The sequence below is a fragment of the Pieris brassicae genome, chromosome 10 (assembly GCF_905147105.1).
Source record: "Pieris brassicae chromosome 10, ilPieBrab1.1, whole genome shotgun sequence".
Taxonomy (NCBI): Eukaryota; Metazoa; Arthropoda; class Insecta; order Lepidoptera; family Pieridae; genus Pieris; species Pieris brassicae.
In genome coordinates, this window is record NC_059674.1 from 10,283,224 (window position 1) to 10,301,934 (window position 18,711).

General features: G+C 33.5%; 1 protein-coding gene across 5 annotated transcripts in view; it reads right to left on the reverse strand.

The window, feature by feature from the left end:
- Positions 1-841: 841 nt before the first annotated feature.
- LOC123714921 (cyclin-dependent kinase 14) overlaps positions 842-18,711 on the reverse strand; it is a 91,174-nt gene continuing 73,304 nt past the window's right edge. For all 5 annotated transcript variants that reach the window (XM_045669585.1, XM_045669588.1, XM_045669586.1 and 2 more), the window contains 8 exons: positions 17,615-17,817; positions 13,458-13,549; positions 9,572-9,746; positions 8,833-8,957; positions 7,781-7,917; positions 6,836-6,975; positions 6,197-6,458; positions 842-4,819 (listed from right to left, as the gene is read on the reverse strand). In XM_045669585.1, the coding sequence (XP_045525541.1) occupies positions 4,770-4,819; positions 6,197-6,458; positions 6,836-6,975; positions 7,781-7,917; positions 8,833-8,957; positions 9,572-9,746; positions 13,458-13,549; positions 17,615-17,817 (1,184 nt within the window). In that variant the 3' untranslated portion in view covers positions 842-4,769. The remainder of the gene's footprint in view (positions 4,820-6,196; positions 6,459-6,835; positions 6,976-7,780; positions 7,918-8,832; positions 8,958-9,571; positions 9,747-13,457; positions 13,550-17,614; positions 17,818-18,711) is intronic.

Here is an 18,711-nt window from a genome sequence, read left to right on the forward strand (position 1 = left end):
GGGCACCTAGTACCGCATAGTCGTGGTGGCGGCAAAAACTACGCCTAGTTGAGTAAGCAGGTTATATGAGTGGAATTTCGTATTCTGCCTCGACGTCTGATGATGAAACTCAGCTGTATATATTAATCCCATCACTCTCTATGGTAAATGCGGTAGGATATACAGAGATATACAATCTTGACTTCATACAGGGATCAAACCGCTCGGAAAGTGATTTGTCGTCGACGATTCGAATCGCTCTCCGTTAAAAACGATCAAGAACTGGTACTGGGGAGCCTCCGGGGCCCGAATTTACGAATTATAGAGTTGCAGGTGGTCCAGAAGTTTAATGAACTCGAAATATTTGTTGTAGGTATTTTTTTTTTCAATCATATATGATATACTGGCGCTTAATTTACATTTCTCCATATAGACAGTCGCGCATACCGTGTCTTATGGACATCTTATCCTGGAAATCCTTTTTTATACAATGATGCTTTTATATGCTTTTTTAGGCGAAATTGTAAACTTTAGTTATTAGGAATAATACTTACTATAATATGAGTCAGTCATGTGACCGTTTTAGTTATCATACAAAAACTCCCTTATATTATATATATATATATATATATATATATATATATATATATATATATATATATAAAAAGTTAAAGATAATTATTGCGGTACTTCTGGATCTTGCTAATTTATTAATATTTACTCATTAGACTTCATGTTACTATTTGCACTAAACATTACTTGCAATTACCTGTGGAAGTGTCGTTTTCGTCAGCAATTAATATTATGGATATAATAAAACAAAATATAATTATGAAATATTCTTTATTATTATCAGTTCAATTATATTTACACCATTCAAACTATTAAAAGCATGGTATATGGGTAGTAAAAAAATTGTGAATTTTATACGTAACATAAAAATAATCTTATTATAATAGAAATTATAAAATAAGTCTCATAATACGGCTATTAATGTTAGGGTCCAATTATCGCCGTCATTTTTCTTAGAATCTTTCATCAGCAGTGATACCCTTACATAAATCCAATCATAGACATAAGATAAAGCGAAAATCCGACTAAAGAAATGGCAACATTATAGGGTCGTTTCTAAATAATATGAATAAACTTAAAACTATATACATTAGTTAGGGTCAGTTCATTATACAAATGCATTATGTTGGGAATATTATACTCGACTTAACATATGTAAATTTTAAAGCCCAAAGACAATTTTTATAAATGAACCGCTAATAGTCACGCCAAGTGTCAAGTAACTAGTAACAATAGATCTTTGTATAGTTAACGTGAGCAACGTTCCATGCAATCAACAAGGCTTTAACTTTTTACCGGCCTTAATATCGACAATACTATCAAACAATTCGTGGTAGTTGTACAATATTATTGAGATCCCTTTTATTCCCTTATCTTTATTAGCAATACAGACAACCGCAAATTTGCATATCTGTTATCTGTCACTGCCATTTCATAGGTTTTATTATATTCCATAGATCAGGTCATATGCCTTTAAGAGGATGTCCATGTCAACGCATACTACAGTATTCAATGTAAAATACAATAACACAGACCAAAAATATGTATTAGAACAGTCGTCAAGGACTGAAAACACACGAAATATGGATTTGATAATTGTATAATATTTATTGTAACAATGACATATTTACGAAGCAATGTTGTTAAATCGAGTATTTATTCCACCAGTCCCATTCAAATTTATATTATACAGTATACAACGCATGTGCGTTTGTGCCTCACTCAACGGGTGACTACTAAATGATACAAAAAAAATACACAAACATATACAGTATTGCGTTTTTACATTACATACTAGTTGGTGTTTGGAACCAATTTTTCCCCCTCCGGGAGCGGTTTTGTGAGTGTATAGGCACTTCGTAATTAGTACCTAACCTAGCTTCATTAATCTAATTGCTAATGACTGAAGCTAAAATGGGCATAAATTGGCCAAAGTATTGGAAATATGAACAACTTCTATTTGTCTTCCCCAGCGAAACAAAATTAAAAATGGATTACTACATAAATATCTCGACGTTTTGAATACTGCTAGCCGACGGCCAGGAGGTGTGTAAGATAAAGCACACGAATTTAAAATTTATGCTTCCTGATTTTAATACACAATTCTATAGTAAAAGTCATACGACATAGTGATTATGTGCAACGCAAGTTTTTCATATATCCAGACAATTTTAATAAAGAAATAAATTGAAAATCTGGAATAAATGCGTTAAAACTGCTTTGCAGTTGAGTACCGCTCCCTAACCCCAATGTAAACGTATCTAAAGCTCGTTACTACGCTACACTACGTTCCTACACCCGCGCAATCACAACTCAACTATATATTTTTCATTAACAGCACATTGCGGGTAGCACCGCAAGCGATAAACGCGAACCCGCAAAGTATAATTAAACACAATTTCTATTTGAAGTAAATCGTTTATCACCAAAGTTGTCTTGTATTAAAGTCCTACAACATCCTAAGCTCCAAATCTAAGTAAATATTTAATAAGATTTAATATTCACAATCACTAAAAGGGACCTAAGCTGAAAAAGAAATTTCATTCACGATTTTCAATTACGTCATTATCAACTTTGTAAGCTCCTTAAACTTATTGCTTCCAAGCGCGTATTCAAATGAAAATACCAGCGCTTTGATAAAAACAAATTAAATTATAAATATGAAATAGTGAACAAAATTTTCATGACCAATTAAAGAATATATGATAGATAGGTGGTGGTATATATTTATCTAAATATTTGACTACAGATTTAAGTTGTAACTGCGCCGGTAGCTAAGTCCTATAGTCGTGAGGGACCTATTCTTAGAGTAAATTTTGCTAGTAATGCGACGGCACTAGTACGAACCTATCCAGTTAATTTCCTATCAATACAGGACGGTCCCACACCTTGAGATCTGTCTATTTCGGTCACACCAAATAATTTTAATATCTAAAAAAAGACCTCAGTCTCGGCCTCCGAATTTCGGAACCTGTTTCATGATCATTTCAATCTAATAAGCAAGTAGATGATCAGCCTCCTCTGCGGACACACACCTTCGTCTTTTTGGGTCTAAGGTTTCCACACGATATTTTCCTTCAACGTTCAAGCGAATGTTAAATACGCACATACAAAGAAAGTGCATTGGTGCACAGCCGGTGATCGAACCTACGACCTCAGGAAGAGAGTCGCACGCTGAAACCACTAGCCCAACACGGCTTTAATAATTTTTTTATGTATACTTGAATTCTATTCCCACAAATTTTGTAGTTCAATATAAATAAATACACCTCATAGTCAAGGCATAACTTTCAGAGCCAAAAGTCTCATGTAACAGCGCTAGTCTCGACTCATAATCTTACCCTTACGAAAATTACGGATTATGTTTATTTGATGTGACCAACACTACATGTCATTCAATTCACATGGTATCACTGGCAGTCCATCGCTCGATAATAAATGAAGAAGGCCATTCAAAAGACGGTTAATAATGTGCACGATCGCACTATGCCTACCGGTTTTAAATTAAACGTTAGCCAAGACTACCCACATTTTTGTAAGTGCAAAATTTCCATTAACGAACTTCAAAAGTTTTAATGGAAAACATTTTTTTTATTAGCTCTATGGTTTTCCCCCATCCCCAAGACATAAATTGTGTAATTATTTTAAATCCGATAAGCAAAGTGTGACGATAGTTTGGAAGGAATGTGCATGTCCAATGAAAAAGGGTGCATCTAGCTCTCATAAGACTGCGTTACTTATCGCTTATAATATAAATAAACATCTTCAAAATTTCTCCCAAAATTATGAGCATATATCCAGCGTAAAAATTCTTTTAAAATAAATCGATCTCAATTATACAATACATGGCACACTGCTCTGCGGGCTTGCTAGCAGACTTCGCATATATCATCAATATATCAAAGAATCACTTCATCATTGTACGGTTATATTTAACAAAAACAAAGCGTAATCTGTTCTAAACTTTCGAATAAAGTCCTGAAAATACGAGTGAAATAGAACAACTATTTGCTATTTAATTCAAAATTAAAGAAAGACATCTCATAGGTACAAGTTTACGAAAAGTATATTAATTTTATGTGTTTGCAATTAAGTCTGTTAACAAGCCAGCTATTCAATATAATACAATCGACACCTAACGATTACCTTGTCACCATAGAGTAATTGAATCATATGGATGGATATTGAAGCTTAAAAAGCGTTGACACCATGACATCTTATAAATCGACATGTACCGCGGTATTTCCGATATAAATTCAATTAATTATAAGGCTTTCGCTAAGAAATTATATTGATGGTGAACGTTCACACAAGACATTATTTGTAATGAATTGGGTTAAATTAAGATTGAATGAGCAAAGACATATCGTGGTACAAATCGATAGATAGGTGTTATCAACAGAACCACATCCCTGAAACTGCTATTACATTGTTTCTGTAGTACAGTAGTTATAATCTTAATCGAATTTTAATTCTGGCAGACTGGTTGCAAATAGCAGAATCAAAGGATGACAATCGATGTCCGTCTTAATTGGGAGAATATCACTTTTTGGTCCTTCGACAAAATGTCAACCGGAAATGTTGCATTAAAACTATAGGAATTGGAACGTACTAACTAATGAACGTTATCGACACTAGATAAACGTAATGTCGACTGCCGAAACGCGATGTCGACAGAAGGAACAAAGATTCAACTAAAAGTTCGCTTCGGTGGGCTTTTATTCTTCTGGGTGGAGACTTACGCCTTCCACTGTGAATATTGACACCTCTGAAACAAAAATTATAGGTTTGTACGGTGGGCAAAAACAAGCGTTTAAAATAATAAGACGATGCAGTAAGCCCACTCATTTATATTAAAAGTGGACTTATACCATCTACTTAAATATAAGTTCGAATTTAAAATGTTTATCTTAAATTCAATAGAGATAAGTCTGTATATAATTGTATTAGATGTTCATAAAAAATGCACCTAAAGCTGACCTTAGTAGTAAAACCCTATACTGAACACAGTAAACATATGATCGGATATATTATGAAAATATTTGAATTACGACAATTCTCTTGCCAAAATTGCGTATGCATACATTTGGCAACGTATCCAAAATATGGGCTCGGCAACTAGGGCGTGCTTCAAACGAAACTGTTAAAAATGAGTTGCAAAAGTTGTCTTTTAAGCGTATGCCACATTGCAGAAAAACCGAGTGATTTTTTTAATATAGTAATTAAAAATTACATAAAATTTGGTTTGGTTTGAAAGTGACAGGTTGTTGAAATCTGATACATTAGTGTATTCAATTATAGAAACTGATATTATAAATAACTTCTGAAATAAAACTGACATACGACGATTGTATAAAGCGTAGAAAATTTAGAATTAAGGGGCCAAAGTAACGTGGATAAACGTCAGAGAAACGGTCTAGGGTAGAGTAAGTTGTTTACTCGAGAGGAGGCGCACATAAAATCCATATTACGTCTGTGACTCGAGTTTATCAGGATTAAAGGGAACAAATTGACCGCGAACATTACTTCAGCTGATGTTTTTTACGTTCTTTACAGTCGGAGCTTTCGTGTCTAGCTTTTTGCAAGGATTTACTTGCACATAATAAATGGTCATTTATTATTCAGTAGCTAACTTCCACCTTGGTATAAACTCATTAATGTACATAAATTATTTATACAAATAGAAGGTATCGACAATTTGATTAAAATAAAAGTGTAAATAATGTGACTGTAGTGCTTTACGGACTTCATGATATTATAAATGTCAATAACAATAGTTCTCAAAAATGGTAATATGGTTTACTATACCTACATAAGTTGTTAATAGTAAATCGTATTATATGATATAGTAGAATGAGGGTAGGGACAAAACGACACACACGGATGGTCATGGTCGTGTATTGGATACTTTTGAGTTATAAATTTTTCCTTGCGTTATATGAAATGTTGGATCTACACGTATCCATACTTTACGAGAGAAAATTTATGATTATAAGTCTTGTAAGGTTTTTGCACTCGATAGCACTTACACATACAGGTTTTATTCAGTCAGTCAGGCACAACACAATTTGCGCTCAAAAGGTAATGGAATCGATTGTTTTCCATTAGAAACAAAAAAATATTACTATCAATCCAGTCTACTAACCATCCGGCAAGTCGGAAAGACGTGAAGACAGTTCAGCGAAGTAATCATGTCTCATCGCCCTTGGAGCTGACAACCTTCGCGTCGGATCCGGCTGTAATAACGCCGCGGCTAATCTCTGCGCATCCCTTCCAGCGTCGCGCATGCGCGGAAAAGCCGATGCGAGAGGTCGAGCTGCGCACCAGCCCCAACGGGCAATGTGCGTGCGTAGGCCCGGTAGGCGTGTCACGCCTGACCAACTTTCCTCTGTTGGAGTTCCGAGAACCTATAACAAAATTTTATATATATTATTATTATATGTAAATTTTACAATCATCATTTCTTACATTGCTTTTGTCTAAGGTCTTTCTGAAGATATATCTGACAAATTTATTTACGTCACCAAATATACGTATATCTTACAAACAAATAAATCTATTTTGACGATAATTGGAACACAGCTGGTTTAAATGATCTAATATTGATTCTTGTTTTCGAGAAATAAGTGAACAAACATACTTACAAATACGAAATTTGCCACATGTGTTTGGAAGCTATATTAAATTCAATAATTAACTCCTTATTTGAAGTATGTCAAAAATAAGTTTCCCTGAGCTTTATGGAGCAGCTTATTCAAATTCGTTGTCAAAATTTTTGCCTCACCTTGAAAATCTTATCAAGTTGATCGTTGGTGTCCCGTACGCCAGGAAACGTGGGAACACCACAAAGCATCTCCACGAAAATACATCCCACACCCCACATGTCCAGAGAAGTTGAGTACTCCGTGCTGCCCAGCAGTACATCTAAAAAGTCACACATCATATAGATACTGACTAGTAAAATTTAGAACAATATGTATACAGAAAAAGTGCTGCAAAATAACTGTCATATCATTATCTTTTACAAAGAAATGTATTCCAAGAATCTACTTTTGACGTTGATATAAAATTGATATTTTTCTCATCTACCGTCCGTGCTGTTTTGTAATCATATATTCAACTTTGTCAGTTCTTGACAGCTCTTACGACTGGATTATTATACATTTTGTTCACTACGAATGCTTATCTATACATTTAATTTCGTCTTCTGTTTATTACCATATACGTCCAAAGGGCGATTACGAAGCACAATTTTATATGTAAAGAAATAATTATATTTCTTTTAGATTGTTACTATGTGTAAAAACAGACGTATTATTTCTGTTCAGACAGTTTATTTTATTGTAATGAATTTGTTCGTCTGTGGGAAAAGAACCTAGTTTGTACCTAGTCACTTGAACTTTCACAAAACTAATTACTGTTAGAGCGAACGAACGAAAGAAGATATTTTGTTTTGTCAGATTTCTGTATCTGTTTCAGGATTATTGGTTCATCTAAAATGCAAGTAGGTGATCTGCCTCTGTGAGGATGCACACCGTGGACTTTTTCGGTCAGAGTTTCCTCAGTGTTTTCCTTTGCCATTCAAGGGAGTTTTAAATGCGCACATAGACCAGTAAGTCCATTCTTGCACAATCCGGGATCAAACTTACGGTATGAGAGTCGCACGCTGAAGCCACTAGGCCTACATTTGCTTCGACCTATCGTGCTAAAAAAAAATAACCGTACGTACCTGGTGGTCTGTACCATAAGGTGACAACTTCGTGTGAGTAAGTGTGACTGGGCACTGACTTAGCCCGTGCAAGACCAAAATCGGCTAGCTTAAGCTCACCGTGCGAACTTATTAATAAGTTTTGAGGTTTCACGTCCCTGGGGAAGAAACATATTATGTCCAATCAAATACATGTATACCGGTATATTGATATTTATTTATTCATTTAAATAAACCGCCATCATATAAATGTTATTTTCTATAGTATAAGTTACAATATATCTATTCTAAAATGCATGACAATTACGGTAAACAAATACCAAAATAAATTTTTGAAGTGAAAATTCTTTATCGGCGTTGGAAATTTACCGTCACATTTTGGACTGGAACACGCGGAGGCCTGCAATATTTTTATTATAGGCACTTAACAACGCTTTTTGTATATTGATCAGCCCACTACATAATATATCAAGCTCTGGATAAGTAATATTTATTCTGTTATATTCTGATATTTGTTCAGGATCTAATTTGTTGGTTTATATTCTTTTGAATGCTTTACTATACAAAAAGATCTTTGGCACGTTTATTAACTGGTTAAGCTTTTTCCTTGTTTTGTTTTGGCAACTATTTTCTTAAGTGGTATTCTACCGTACCAACCATAGGTGCACAACAAATTACAAATCTAATTCAAATTTGAGCTGACCAGGAATAAAACCCCAAAACATCATATCAATTGCAATAATAAATAACAGATATTTATAAACTATACAAATTCTTATTATAAAGATAAAGTCTACAAATAACGTAAAACATTTATTATCGCGATCTCAGAAAGAGGCAACATAAAAAGAAGATAAAACCCCTTTCTAGTTTCGACAAGGTCGTCCTTTTTGGTCGTCTATTTAAGCTACACATCTTTTTATGTAATCATAGTTTTTAGTATTGAATTTCGCTTTAAATGAGGGTGTTTCGCAAGGCCGTCTATTTAGGCCACTCCTATTTTCATTGTACATAATTCTTAACGTCGATGAAAAGTATCATATATAAACATATTAAAATTGATGTAAACCAACCTGTGTAAGACCCTTCTCCTATGGCAATACGATAAGCCTCGAAGTAATTGGAACATATAGAGCCTAACATTATGACGATTGAGACCGCCGGGATGTCTCTCCATATATTGCGAGAGATCCGTATCCTGGTAAAAAATAAGAGGTTTGAAACATGTTTTAGTAAATCAACGATATGATTTATTCATATAAACATCAAACAGCACTTTGTTAATAAGGGTGTATGTTTTCACAGCTCCCGTAACTGTTTGCTTAGAGTAAAGATAACAACTGCTCCCACGGTCACGACTTAATTAGGCAACAGCAAGTATATACACATAAAACTTAAACTGGAATCCATTAATTCAATTCTCATTTAAACACTATATTACACTAGGTGTGACCCACAGTTTCACTAGAGGGAATTACGTCGTAGCACGATGTTATTATAGCCTATTTCGAGTACTATCCATACCAAAACAATTAAAATAAAAAAAATATTATGGATTTTACTTAAGCATTTGCTTCTGTAGGCATTTCATTACAGGAATTACTTGTAAACTAAAAATCTAGGACTAGACTAAGGGACTAGCTGCTCACGACACGGGGAATCCTACCACCACCTACTGTGGGAGCTAGTGCACTTTCTAATAACAACATTATTTTTTATATGTAACTGAGTTTTTTCTTCCTTTCTTCATATAGGCATTAATTCCCTAATTAGTTTTAAGTCCGAAATTATAAAGAAATTCTTTGAACTCACCACAAATTCGAAGACAAACGTGAGGGTCTCTCTGGTATGTACGATGTCGTGTAACGTAACGATATTAGCATGTTTCAGTTCCTTGAGTAGCGACGCTTCCCGTATTGCCGTGAACGGTGCGCCTTCTTCTTCTTGCAGCCTGATTTCTTTTAACGCCACAACTTGTTGTGTTAAACTGTAAATAATTTCTTTCATTAGCATAAAACATTTTAAATTGTATTGAGGAGCTCATATGGAATTTGACGTCTAGTAATGAATCAAGAATGTCAGGAACGTAGCACAATTGCTATACGATCGTTATCTACCCGTTCGAGAAAAGGTGTGAGTTTAACGATAGATAGAATTAATTAAGAACGTAAGACAGACAAGAGTGAAGCAATCGATTGTGAATGGTCAAGCAGAAATACTGATCGTATAGCGAGTCTATGATTTTATGTCTAAGCTTAAACAAATGGAATTTTTTCCATTCCAATTATCTACATAATATAGTCTTAAATGTCTATGCACCAAAGTTAACTGTTTTAAAAGCGATACTTTATCATACCTAGAATAACACTTGCTATAACTCACTATATAAAGCGATGAGCGTTGGCCTATTTCAGTGGCACTTATAAAGTGTTAAGCTAACTTCGTACGAGATATTAATTACTTCTTAAGTATGCAAACTAATTTCTGAGACAACTAAGTTTATTAAGAATAAAACGCTTTGGGGGCGAATGTCGATTGAATACGGTTAAAGCGGAGATGGAAAATTAATTGGCATTGTGAGCCCTTTACACAGCGAGTTTTCGATCTTATATTTCTTTATGGCGATAATACTGTCTAAGAGACGTTTAAATTATTCATATATAAACCTTAAATAGAGAGAACTTTTTTAATGACAGGGCCGGTCTTAGACAGTTGCAAATTCAGATTATATCATAAAGTTACTTTTTACCTTTTTGCATGTTATAAAAGTTATTTGACTGTACGTTAATAGGTTCAAGAACAGCTATTTTAGGCCCTTACATACGTAATTGACGTTTTGTCGTACTGGCTACTTTGACCTGAAATATCTATATCTCCTCTTTGGTTAGGAATTCCAAATTCAATTTTTTACAGCTATTTTATACGTGGACATTTGCCGGGGTCTTAATTTTCTTAAATAGATTTAATCGATAGCCTAGAGGCTGAAGATTACGACAGATGTGTATCGTAATCAATCCCGTTGATTTCATTTGTCTAATTATCGGGACATCGGGAGTGACTATACACGCCGTAAGTTGCTTCTGGGTGACAATGGATCCTTTGCGTAGCTTTAACAATACCAGCTGCATACACGGAACAGTATGAAGAAAGTATCAATTTATGATTCTCAATTGGCAGCAAGATTCTTAAGCACGTGATTAATAGAAAATTATAAAGTAGTTGTAGTTTAAGTGAGTAAGTAAAATTACACCAGCATGCATAATGAAACTTGCCAGCTTTCAATTACTGGAACATACATAGTACATGAATGCGGTGTTTCATTACTTATTTGCTCACGTTTGCGGTGTCGCTCGAAGTGAAGTATTGTGAGATTGTATTTATATGTCTGTTTATTATATTTATAGAACCACTTTCAGTCGTTCGGGAAGTTCAGGAACAGCTGCCCACTGAAGTATTTCCGATCCAAATCGACTCAGGGTCCTTCAAAAGCGTACCAATTCTTAAAACGCCGGCAACGCACTTGCGAGCCTTCTGGCAATGTAAGTGTCCATTGGAAAGAGAATAACGATATAACTGTAAAAATGTCTGTCTGTTGTCTGTTAGTGTCTGTTAGTCTAAACGCATTAGCAATAGAAGTAATTGTTTAATTTGTCATAAAAACATTTAGTTAACTTTTGTGAAAAAAAACCATTAACCTCTCCTGCCAGTTCACAAAGCAAGAGCGTACAACGAACGAGAAGAACTGGCAAGAAACTCCCATTTTTTTTGAAATCGCCAATTATCTAAAGAATAACAACCATTCCTTAAGCACAAATAAAAAAGTCAATAATTATTTGCTTGAATTTGTTTTAACGTCTCGCCCAGCTACAGGATTATCAGACTTTTTACAGTTCATTCAATTCTTTTTAAATTTCATTCCATCCTTTAAGTTCTAGAAGTCTCCACTGCACAAATTTTAAAAGTCAAATGGGATATTCAGGTTGGAAATCCTCTGTATTTGAGTTCGCGTTAAAATGTTGACGCGAAGTAGGCTAAGAGGCTGTTTTACATTTTGAGTGTGGCCCAAAGGCAACTTTTGCTGGATACACACGGAATGACTTATCAACTTTTTATGGCTTTAAAACAAAGGATCTTATGCCAATGAAAAAGGATTTTTTAATCATTTTAAACTGAGACAGCGTTTGACTTACGACTTGGCTTTTATTTACAAGTCAAGTACACTTATGAACGTTAAAAAAAGAAATATACATTAAAGGCTGCTAATTTTACATTTACTGTCAGTTCTTAAATCAAGGGCTCTCTCAAGATGTTCTCAAAAACAAATATATCCCATGTAAAATGACAATATCCGATACCAGACTATATCCACATAGACACGGTTTTCATTTCGATTTTTTAACATGACATGAAACACATCTTCCACATCATTTATAGTACAGCCTAAAAAAGACGTGTGTCTACTTATTTACACGCGTTAGATATTATAATTTGGCGTAACACTAACAATAGAAAAAAATGTAATACATTGAAAGTTTTATTATAACGCATTATGTAGTTAAATAAAGTTTATTTAAATATAACAAAAAAAATCTACATATTTAAAGAAATGGACATATTTTATTGTTAAATGTTGACTATGCTAACATCAGGGTGTCGGTTTTTTGATTTCGGTTTTTTCACACGGTGTGCGTGCGCATCTTCATCATCATTCATCATCATTTTTCCCTAACGCGACAAAAGAAGTATAACCACAATAAAAAAATCACTTAAATTTTCCTTTATATATAAAATATCCTTAAATAACAAGTTTCCAAATTGGTGAATTCAAAATTTCAAGCAAACAGTCGTGAATTTCAATTTAGCGAGACAAAGATAAATTACAATAGAAATACAATTAAAACTTTACAAACTTGGTAACTACACTTTAGAAAAGACTTTATTTCCCTTTCAAAGGGGAGATACAAATTCGCCTTGCCTTGGAAAGAAAGAAAAACAATAAAAACGTATCGTTGGGTCTCATCGCTTGATTGTGATAAATTGACAGCTCACCAATCCTAAGAACGCGCCACGATCTGTCGTCTAGATTCTATTTCATCTGTACTTTCTAACTCTAACACTGATCAACCAATGTTTTTGACTACTTATGTACAAAAAAAATGTTTCGAAATTAATTTCTTTATCGAGAAATTCGATAAATTAGTATTCTACGTTGGTATGCAAAATATAAAAAAACTTCCTCCAAATTCATAACCAAATATAATAGAATTTAAAACCATTTATTAATTTAGGTAACACAATGTACTCATATGAACGTCAAAAACAGAAATGTATATGAAATGCCTCGAATTTTACAATTACTTCCAGTTCTTAAATCAAGGGAACGTAAGAACGGAAGAGAAGAACTGGCAATAAACTCTCCGCCACTCTTTTTAATCACCAATCTATCATTTAAAATAATAATGCAGTATCGCAAAAGACTGCCGTGTTTAATAGTAGATTAAACTCTAATCATTTTATTTTACATACGCTCGATTGACACATCTCATAGAACTAAGAAATTCCGGTTTTCTATATACCTTCATGTATAGATATAAAGAAAAAAATATACAAAATCCTCAGCTTTATATAGCTTGCCGATTCCTATAATAATCCTTGTATACCAGTTCAAGTCTCAATAAAAAAAAGCAGGCTTACTTACTTGCTATACCCCTTGTACACTGTTGCATATGAACCTTCACCGAGTTGCTCCAGCTTTATATACGCCTCGGATTTCCCAAACGGAGAGTCACCCTGCAAAAAACATCATTTATCACATGAGTACTAAAGCCTAATCCTTGAATTTACGAGTCCGGCTTTGCATACATTCAACTGAAGGCCGTTCAGAATAGTCTATAAAACTAACCAATGGTTTACCAGTACATGTTTATGATTGGACTGTTGCATTGATTTTTATCGGCACGTGGTGTATTTAGTTTGACATACGATTTTTGTGTTAAAGACAATTTCTATTTAACCTTCATTGTAGAAAAGTTATAATAATTTAAATCCTAACAAATAGCGGTAAACAAACAAAACTTAAATTATAGAATGCTTTGTTTTGATGTTTAATTTCATTGTTACAAGAAAATTACTGAAAGCAACTCCCAATAGTGTTTTTTTTATGGGACTGGATGCAAACCACCCGTCACTATGAATAAAGTGATAATCGCTAAATATTTAGTACTAATAACCATATTAGAAGCCTATCTATGCGTCATAGTAGTTTGTGTCAAAAAATATTATAAATATTATATCAATCTAATTCAAATTATTTGAATTAAATACGTGGGAATCACCAGCCATCTAAGCAACACTGCCCAACATATTGTACCTATTCGAATACTTGTGTAATATTGCTTTTAAACACATACTGTACTAAAATATAATCTGTGTAACAGTAACGCCTGCATAAGACAGGTGACACACAGATGACTGAAGCTATTTCCCGCCGTTTCCGACAAGCGTATAACAAATATGGAGTAATTAATAATCCATTTCTACGGTTTATACGGGCTTTATAATCGTAATTAATAGATTGGGCTTTGCATATTTGATGAATGCATAATTAATGACATATATCAAAATAAGGGACATCATATGACGACTTTTGATATAATTCTATATCTAATGTAGACGACATTGAGAGACAAAATCAAATAAAAGCAAAAACGTGATTATTCCTCTATTCTAAATAACCGACCGATGGATGTTCATCGTTCATCATTCTTTAGGTAACCTCTCCAATTGTTAATAAAGCTGGGAGTAAAATTTACTACCCCGTAACACACACACATTACACACTTAAAATCTATCTTATTCCTTTTTTTATTATTATCATTTTGTGTGTTTCTATCATTTAAACCATGAATCCCGTATCAAAACGATATACATATTGATTTATGGGCGCCATAATTCGCGCTAAGTCTAGACCATGAATCATACCCTATAAAATTGAAACATTTACCTATAAAATTCATAACTTAATATAATCTTAAAATTGCCTCACGTAAAGACGTCATAATCTTAAATAGCTTCAAGTTTAAATCCAATTACATAACAAGGAACAAAGATACAAACAATAACTTGAATATAATTAAAACAGTTCAAATTTAACAAGCTCCAGAAGATTTAAGCAGCTAATTTATTAGAGTAGCTTGAAGAACCTCTGACCTACTTCGCGTATAATAAAATTGTTAGAGATATTTACCAAAAGTTATGGCATTAGTAGAAAACAATTTAATTATTATATTTTCAGATGGAATTTATTTATACTTTGTTACCATAATATACATGATTATACAAATAAAAAAACAAAAAGTAAGTAGGTTACATAAGTTATTAGGCAACAGCCGGCCATATCGCTAACAAGCGATTTCTTCCAGGCAACCTCAATATGGGACAATAAAAAAAGAAACACCTACAGAGGGTAAAGTACAAGAATTGCATAATTAATTAACAAAAAGAAGATTTTTAAATAAATTTAGAGACTGAGCTTGTCTGATTTAAAATTGGTAAGGAATTCCATAGCAGGATACTTTGCACAGTGAAGGAGGAATGAATGAATAGGAGTTTCAAGAATTAGATTGTCTAAGGAACGCAAATGAAAACTACCGCCAGAGAGGAACATAAAATTTTGCTTTAAGTAACTAGGAGTTTTAGGATTAAAGATGACATTAGAGAAGTTGTTAAATGTGATTCTTACGCCGTAATCGAATGGGAAGCCAATTAAGCTTTCTATTATATACGTTATTTCTCACTTTTAACATAAAATTATTTATTTTTAGTTACGACATGTAATTCTAACGATCGTCTACATAAAAATCTTCTTAAATATATCCTATCCTTCAGTTGAGGCTACATAAGTCTTATACTTTTATATTGCATTATGAATTGTGATTCCTACGGCTTTTAGTTTTTAAATTAAGTTCGGATCAGACAATAAAATTACATTTAATTATCTGAAGACGACGAACGTAATTTTTTTACGGTGACCAATTTTTTGCAAAAGAGATTAATATTGTATGTTATGTTGTACCCATACATAAATCGTAAAGTGGGTACCGAAAGTCTTACATTCATAATATAAAAGTAAAAAATAATTTTGACTACAAGTACCTAGCCAATACTTGACAATGCACATTTTTTGTTTGTATCTGTCATGCCATTTAAACCTACGTCGAATTAGTTCAGAGATACATCGGTGAGAATGTCCACATAGCGGCAAAGCCTGCCTTAAAAACTCTCAGTTGAACGACTATGAAGCGAGAGAAATTATATTCATTAATGTACCCAACATTATTTGTCTTAGGGATGGTGGGGTACAATAAATTGGAAACCAGACGGGACTTACAGAACATAATGAAAGTGTTGAGGGGTGTAATGTGCAACCCAAGTGTACTCCAAGAACTGGGTTTCTTATTACCTATGGTATATGTGCGACGGCTAACGCAAAGGTTATTTGCGATACCAAGGGCAAGAACCAGTTTGTTGCACAGATCCCAGTTATCCAGGACGTTGCGACTACTGAATACTGTCTCCGACACTATCGATATATTTATATGTTCGCAGAGTGAATTCACAGTAGCGATATTGTGTAAATTAGGTGTTTAATATTATAAACTTATTTCATTATATTTTAATTATTTAATGTTTCTCGACATTATCGTATTGGCATAGTATGTAAGGATAATGTATATCTTTCTGTAATAAATATGTCAAGACTGTAGCAAGTGGAGATCTGTGGTCTCTGCCTACTCCTTCGGGGAAAAGGGCGGAATGAATAAATAAATAACAAGACGCGGCATATTACAAATTATATTAAAGCCACGTAGAATGCTAACTGTATGTTATTTGTTTTAGGTAGTGTTAATAACACGGTTACAAAGTAATTAACAATGCTTTAACTTAAAACACAAACATCGTCCGATGTTATTTAGTGAGTTCCCCCTGCTTATGTATACGGCTAGATACTATAAAAACATAATAATACATATTTGAATTGGCTATTTTTAGTATTTTTTTAAAGTTCTCTAAAGACGCAAAATATCGTTAAAAACCAATTTATTATTTATTTTATTTTTGCTCTCAAACATTACACATGTGTGACAAAACGAGGACGATCAGAATCTTATGAAAAAATGTTATAGAAAGGATATACACATGTGAAAATAACACGAGAACTAAAGAAAAAACAACTACTTGTGCGATTTCAAAATTGTTTCGCCATTAATTTGCAACATTATCCCTACGACTATATTAATTTCCAAAATACTGCTTCTTATTTCTACTCGTATAAGAATAAGACAATCATTCTGATATCATGTATTACAAATATAGTTTACTTATTAGGATTAAAATTATGCTATGAACAGTCATATCGAATAGCAGATTAAGTGACGTAAAAGTAACATTTGAAGCAATTCCCACGGGAAACAAAACTGTGTCACCGTATGCCAAATGCCTATAAATGTATAGCTGTACTATCAGCAATATAATGGCCGTAGCTTGTTATTAAGCCCAATAATACAGGGTACGCTTCTCTAAACCAAAAATAGGTGTAATAATAATAAAATATTCAAAATCGTTTGAAATCCAACATAAATACAGTGTTCGATAGATTGGGGCTACGTGTAGCTAAAAGCAGGGGAGAAACCGACAGCAGGCTCGCTTCATGTTAATTGATACCACTGTCCATGCACACTTTTTAAGCCAGAGGGATTGATATATATATATATATATATATATATATATTTCATGACATATACATATATATATATATATATATATGTATATGTCATGAAATATCATGTCACTTACCCCAAAAGCACTAAATCGCTTGGTACGTCTATTTGAATGTTCATGCGGTCCTAGGAACGCTTCGGACTTGGGCCTGGGAGGTCGCTTCGGCCTCATGATCACCCTTGCCTCCTCCCTCGCCCCCTCGTCTAGTAACTTCGAGTCTGATGACACTGACAGCTGTCTTCTAACTCGATACTCTCCGTTGCCACTGCCACTCCAATCTGTGTAAAAAGACAAAAATTGTTTACCTATAGCCATTAACAACTCACTATTTTCTTTCTTAGTTTCCCTAAGTCGAATTGGTTCGGAAATAGTTAATGGTTAACTGGTTTCACATAGTGGTGGTTCGTGGGTAAAACTGCTTTAACTTAACTGTTGTGCCTAGACGTCGAGGTGATACGGGTGGAATTTTGCATTCTACCTCGATGTCTGATGATAAAAGCAGGTAATAAATACGACAACGATTAGCCTTTTGCGGCTTGATAAATGCCGTCGATTTCTAAGATAAAAACGCGCTTTTTTTCACGGTATACACGTTGTTTTTAAGTGGCTTTATTATTGAAAGAAAACAATTTTTTAACCGGATTAAAGCTATTTATATTATTAGCTTCTAGTGCTTTACAGTAAAGCACGCGAAGGTCGGAAAAAATTAAATTCAAAATTATGGAAATAATTATAAGTTTATAACAATATAATACAATCAAACAATCATCAATCAATCACAAATCAATGTGTAAAAGCTATCTTAACCAAAGACAATACTATGGCTTTATTATTATTATTTTACTCCATTACACGTAATTATTCAAATATGTATTGTTAAAATTCGTGTTCAAGGTTAACTTACTTAATGCCACAATGGCTACTTTAACTGCCTGAAAAATAAGTTATAAACTATATTTTATAATAATAATAACAATAATTGCAAAGTAGAAAGTTTTATTCTATAATTTCTTTAGTTTTTTATCATTGTAATGTTTCAATTGTGCATATCACATTTAAAGGGAAACGTTACAATGTAGTGTGGTTTTGTGTGTCGCGTTTTCGGTGTAACTGTTTGTTTGTGTGAGCCTTTTTAATATTATAATACATATTTCACACTTATACACGTACAC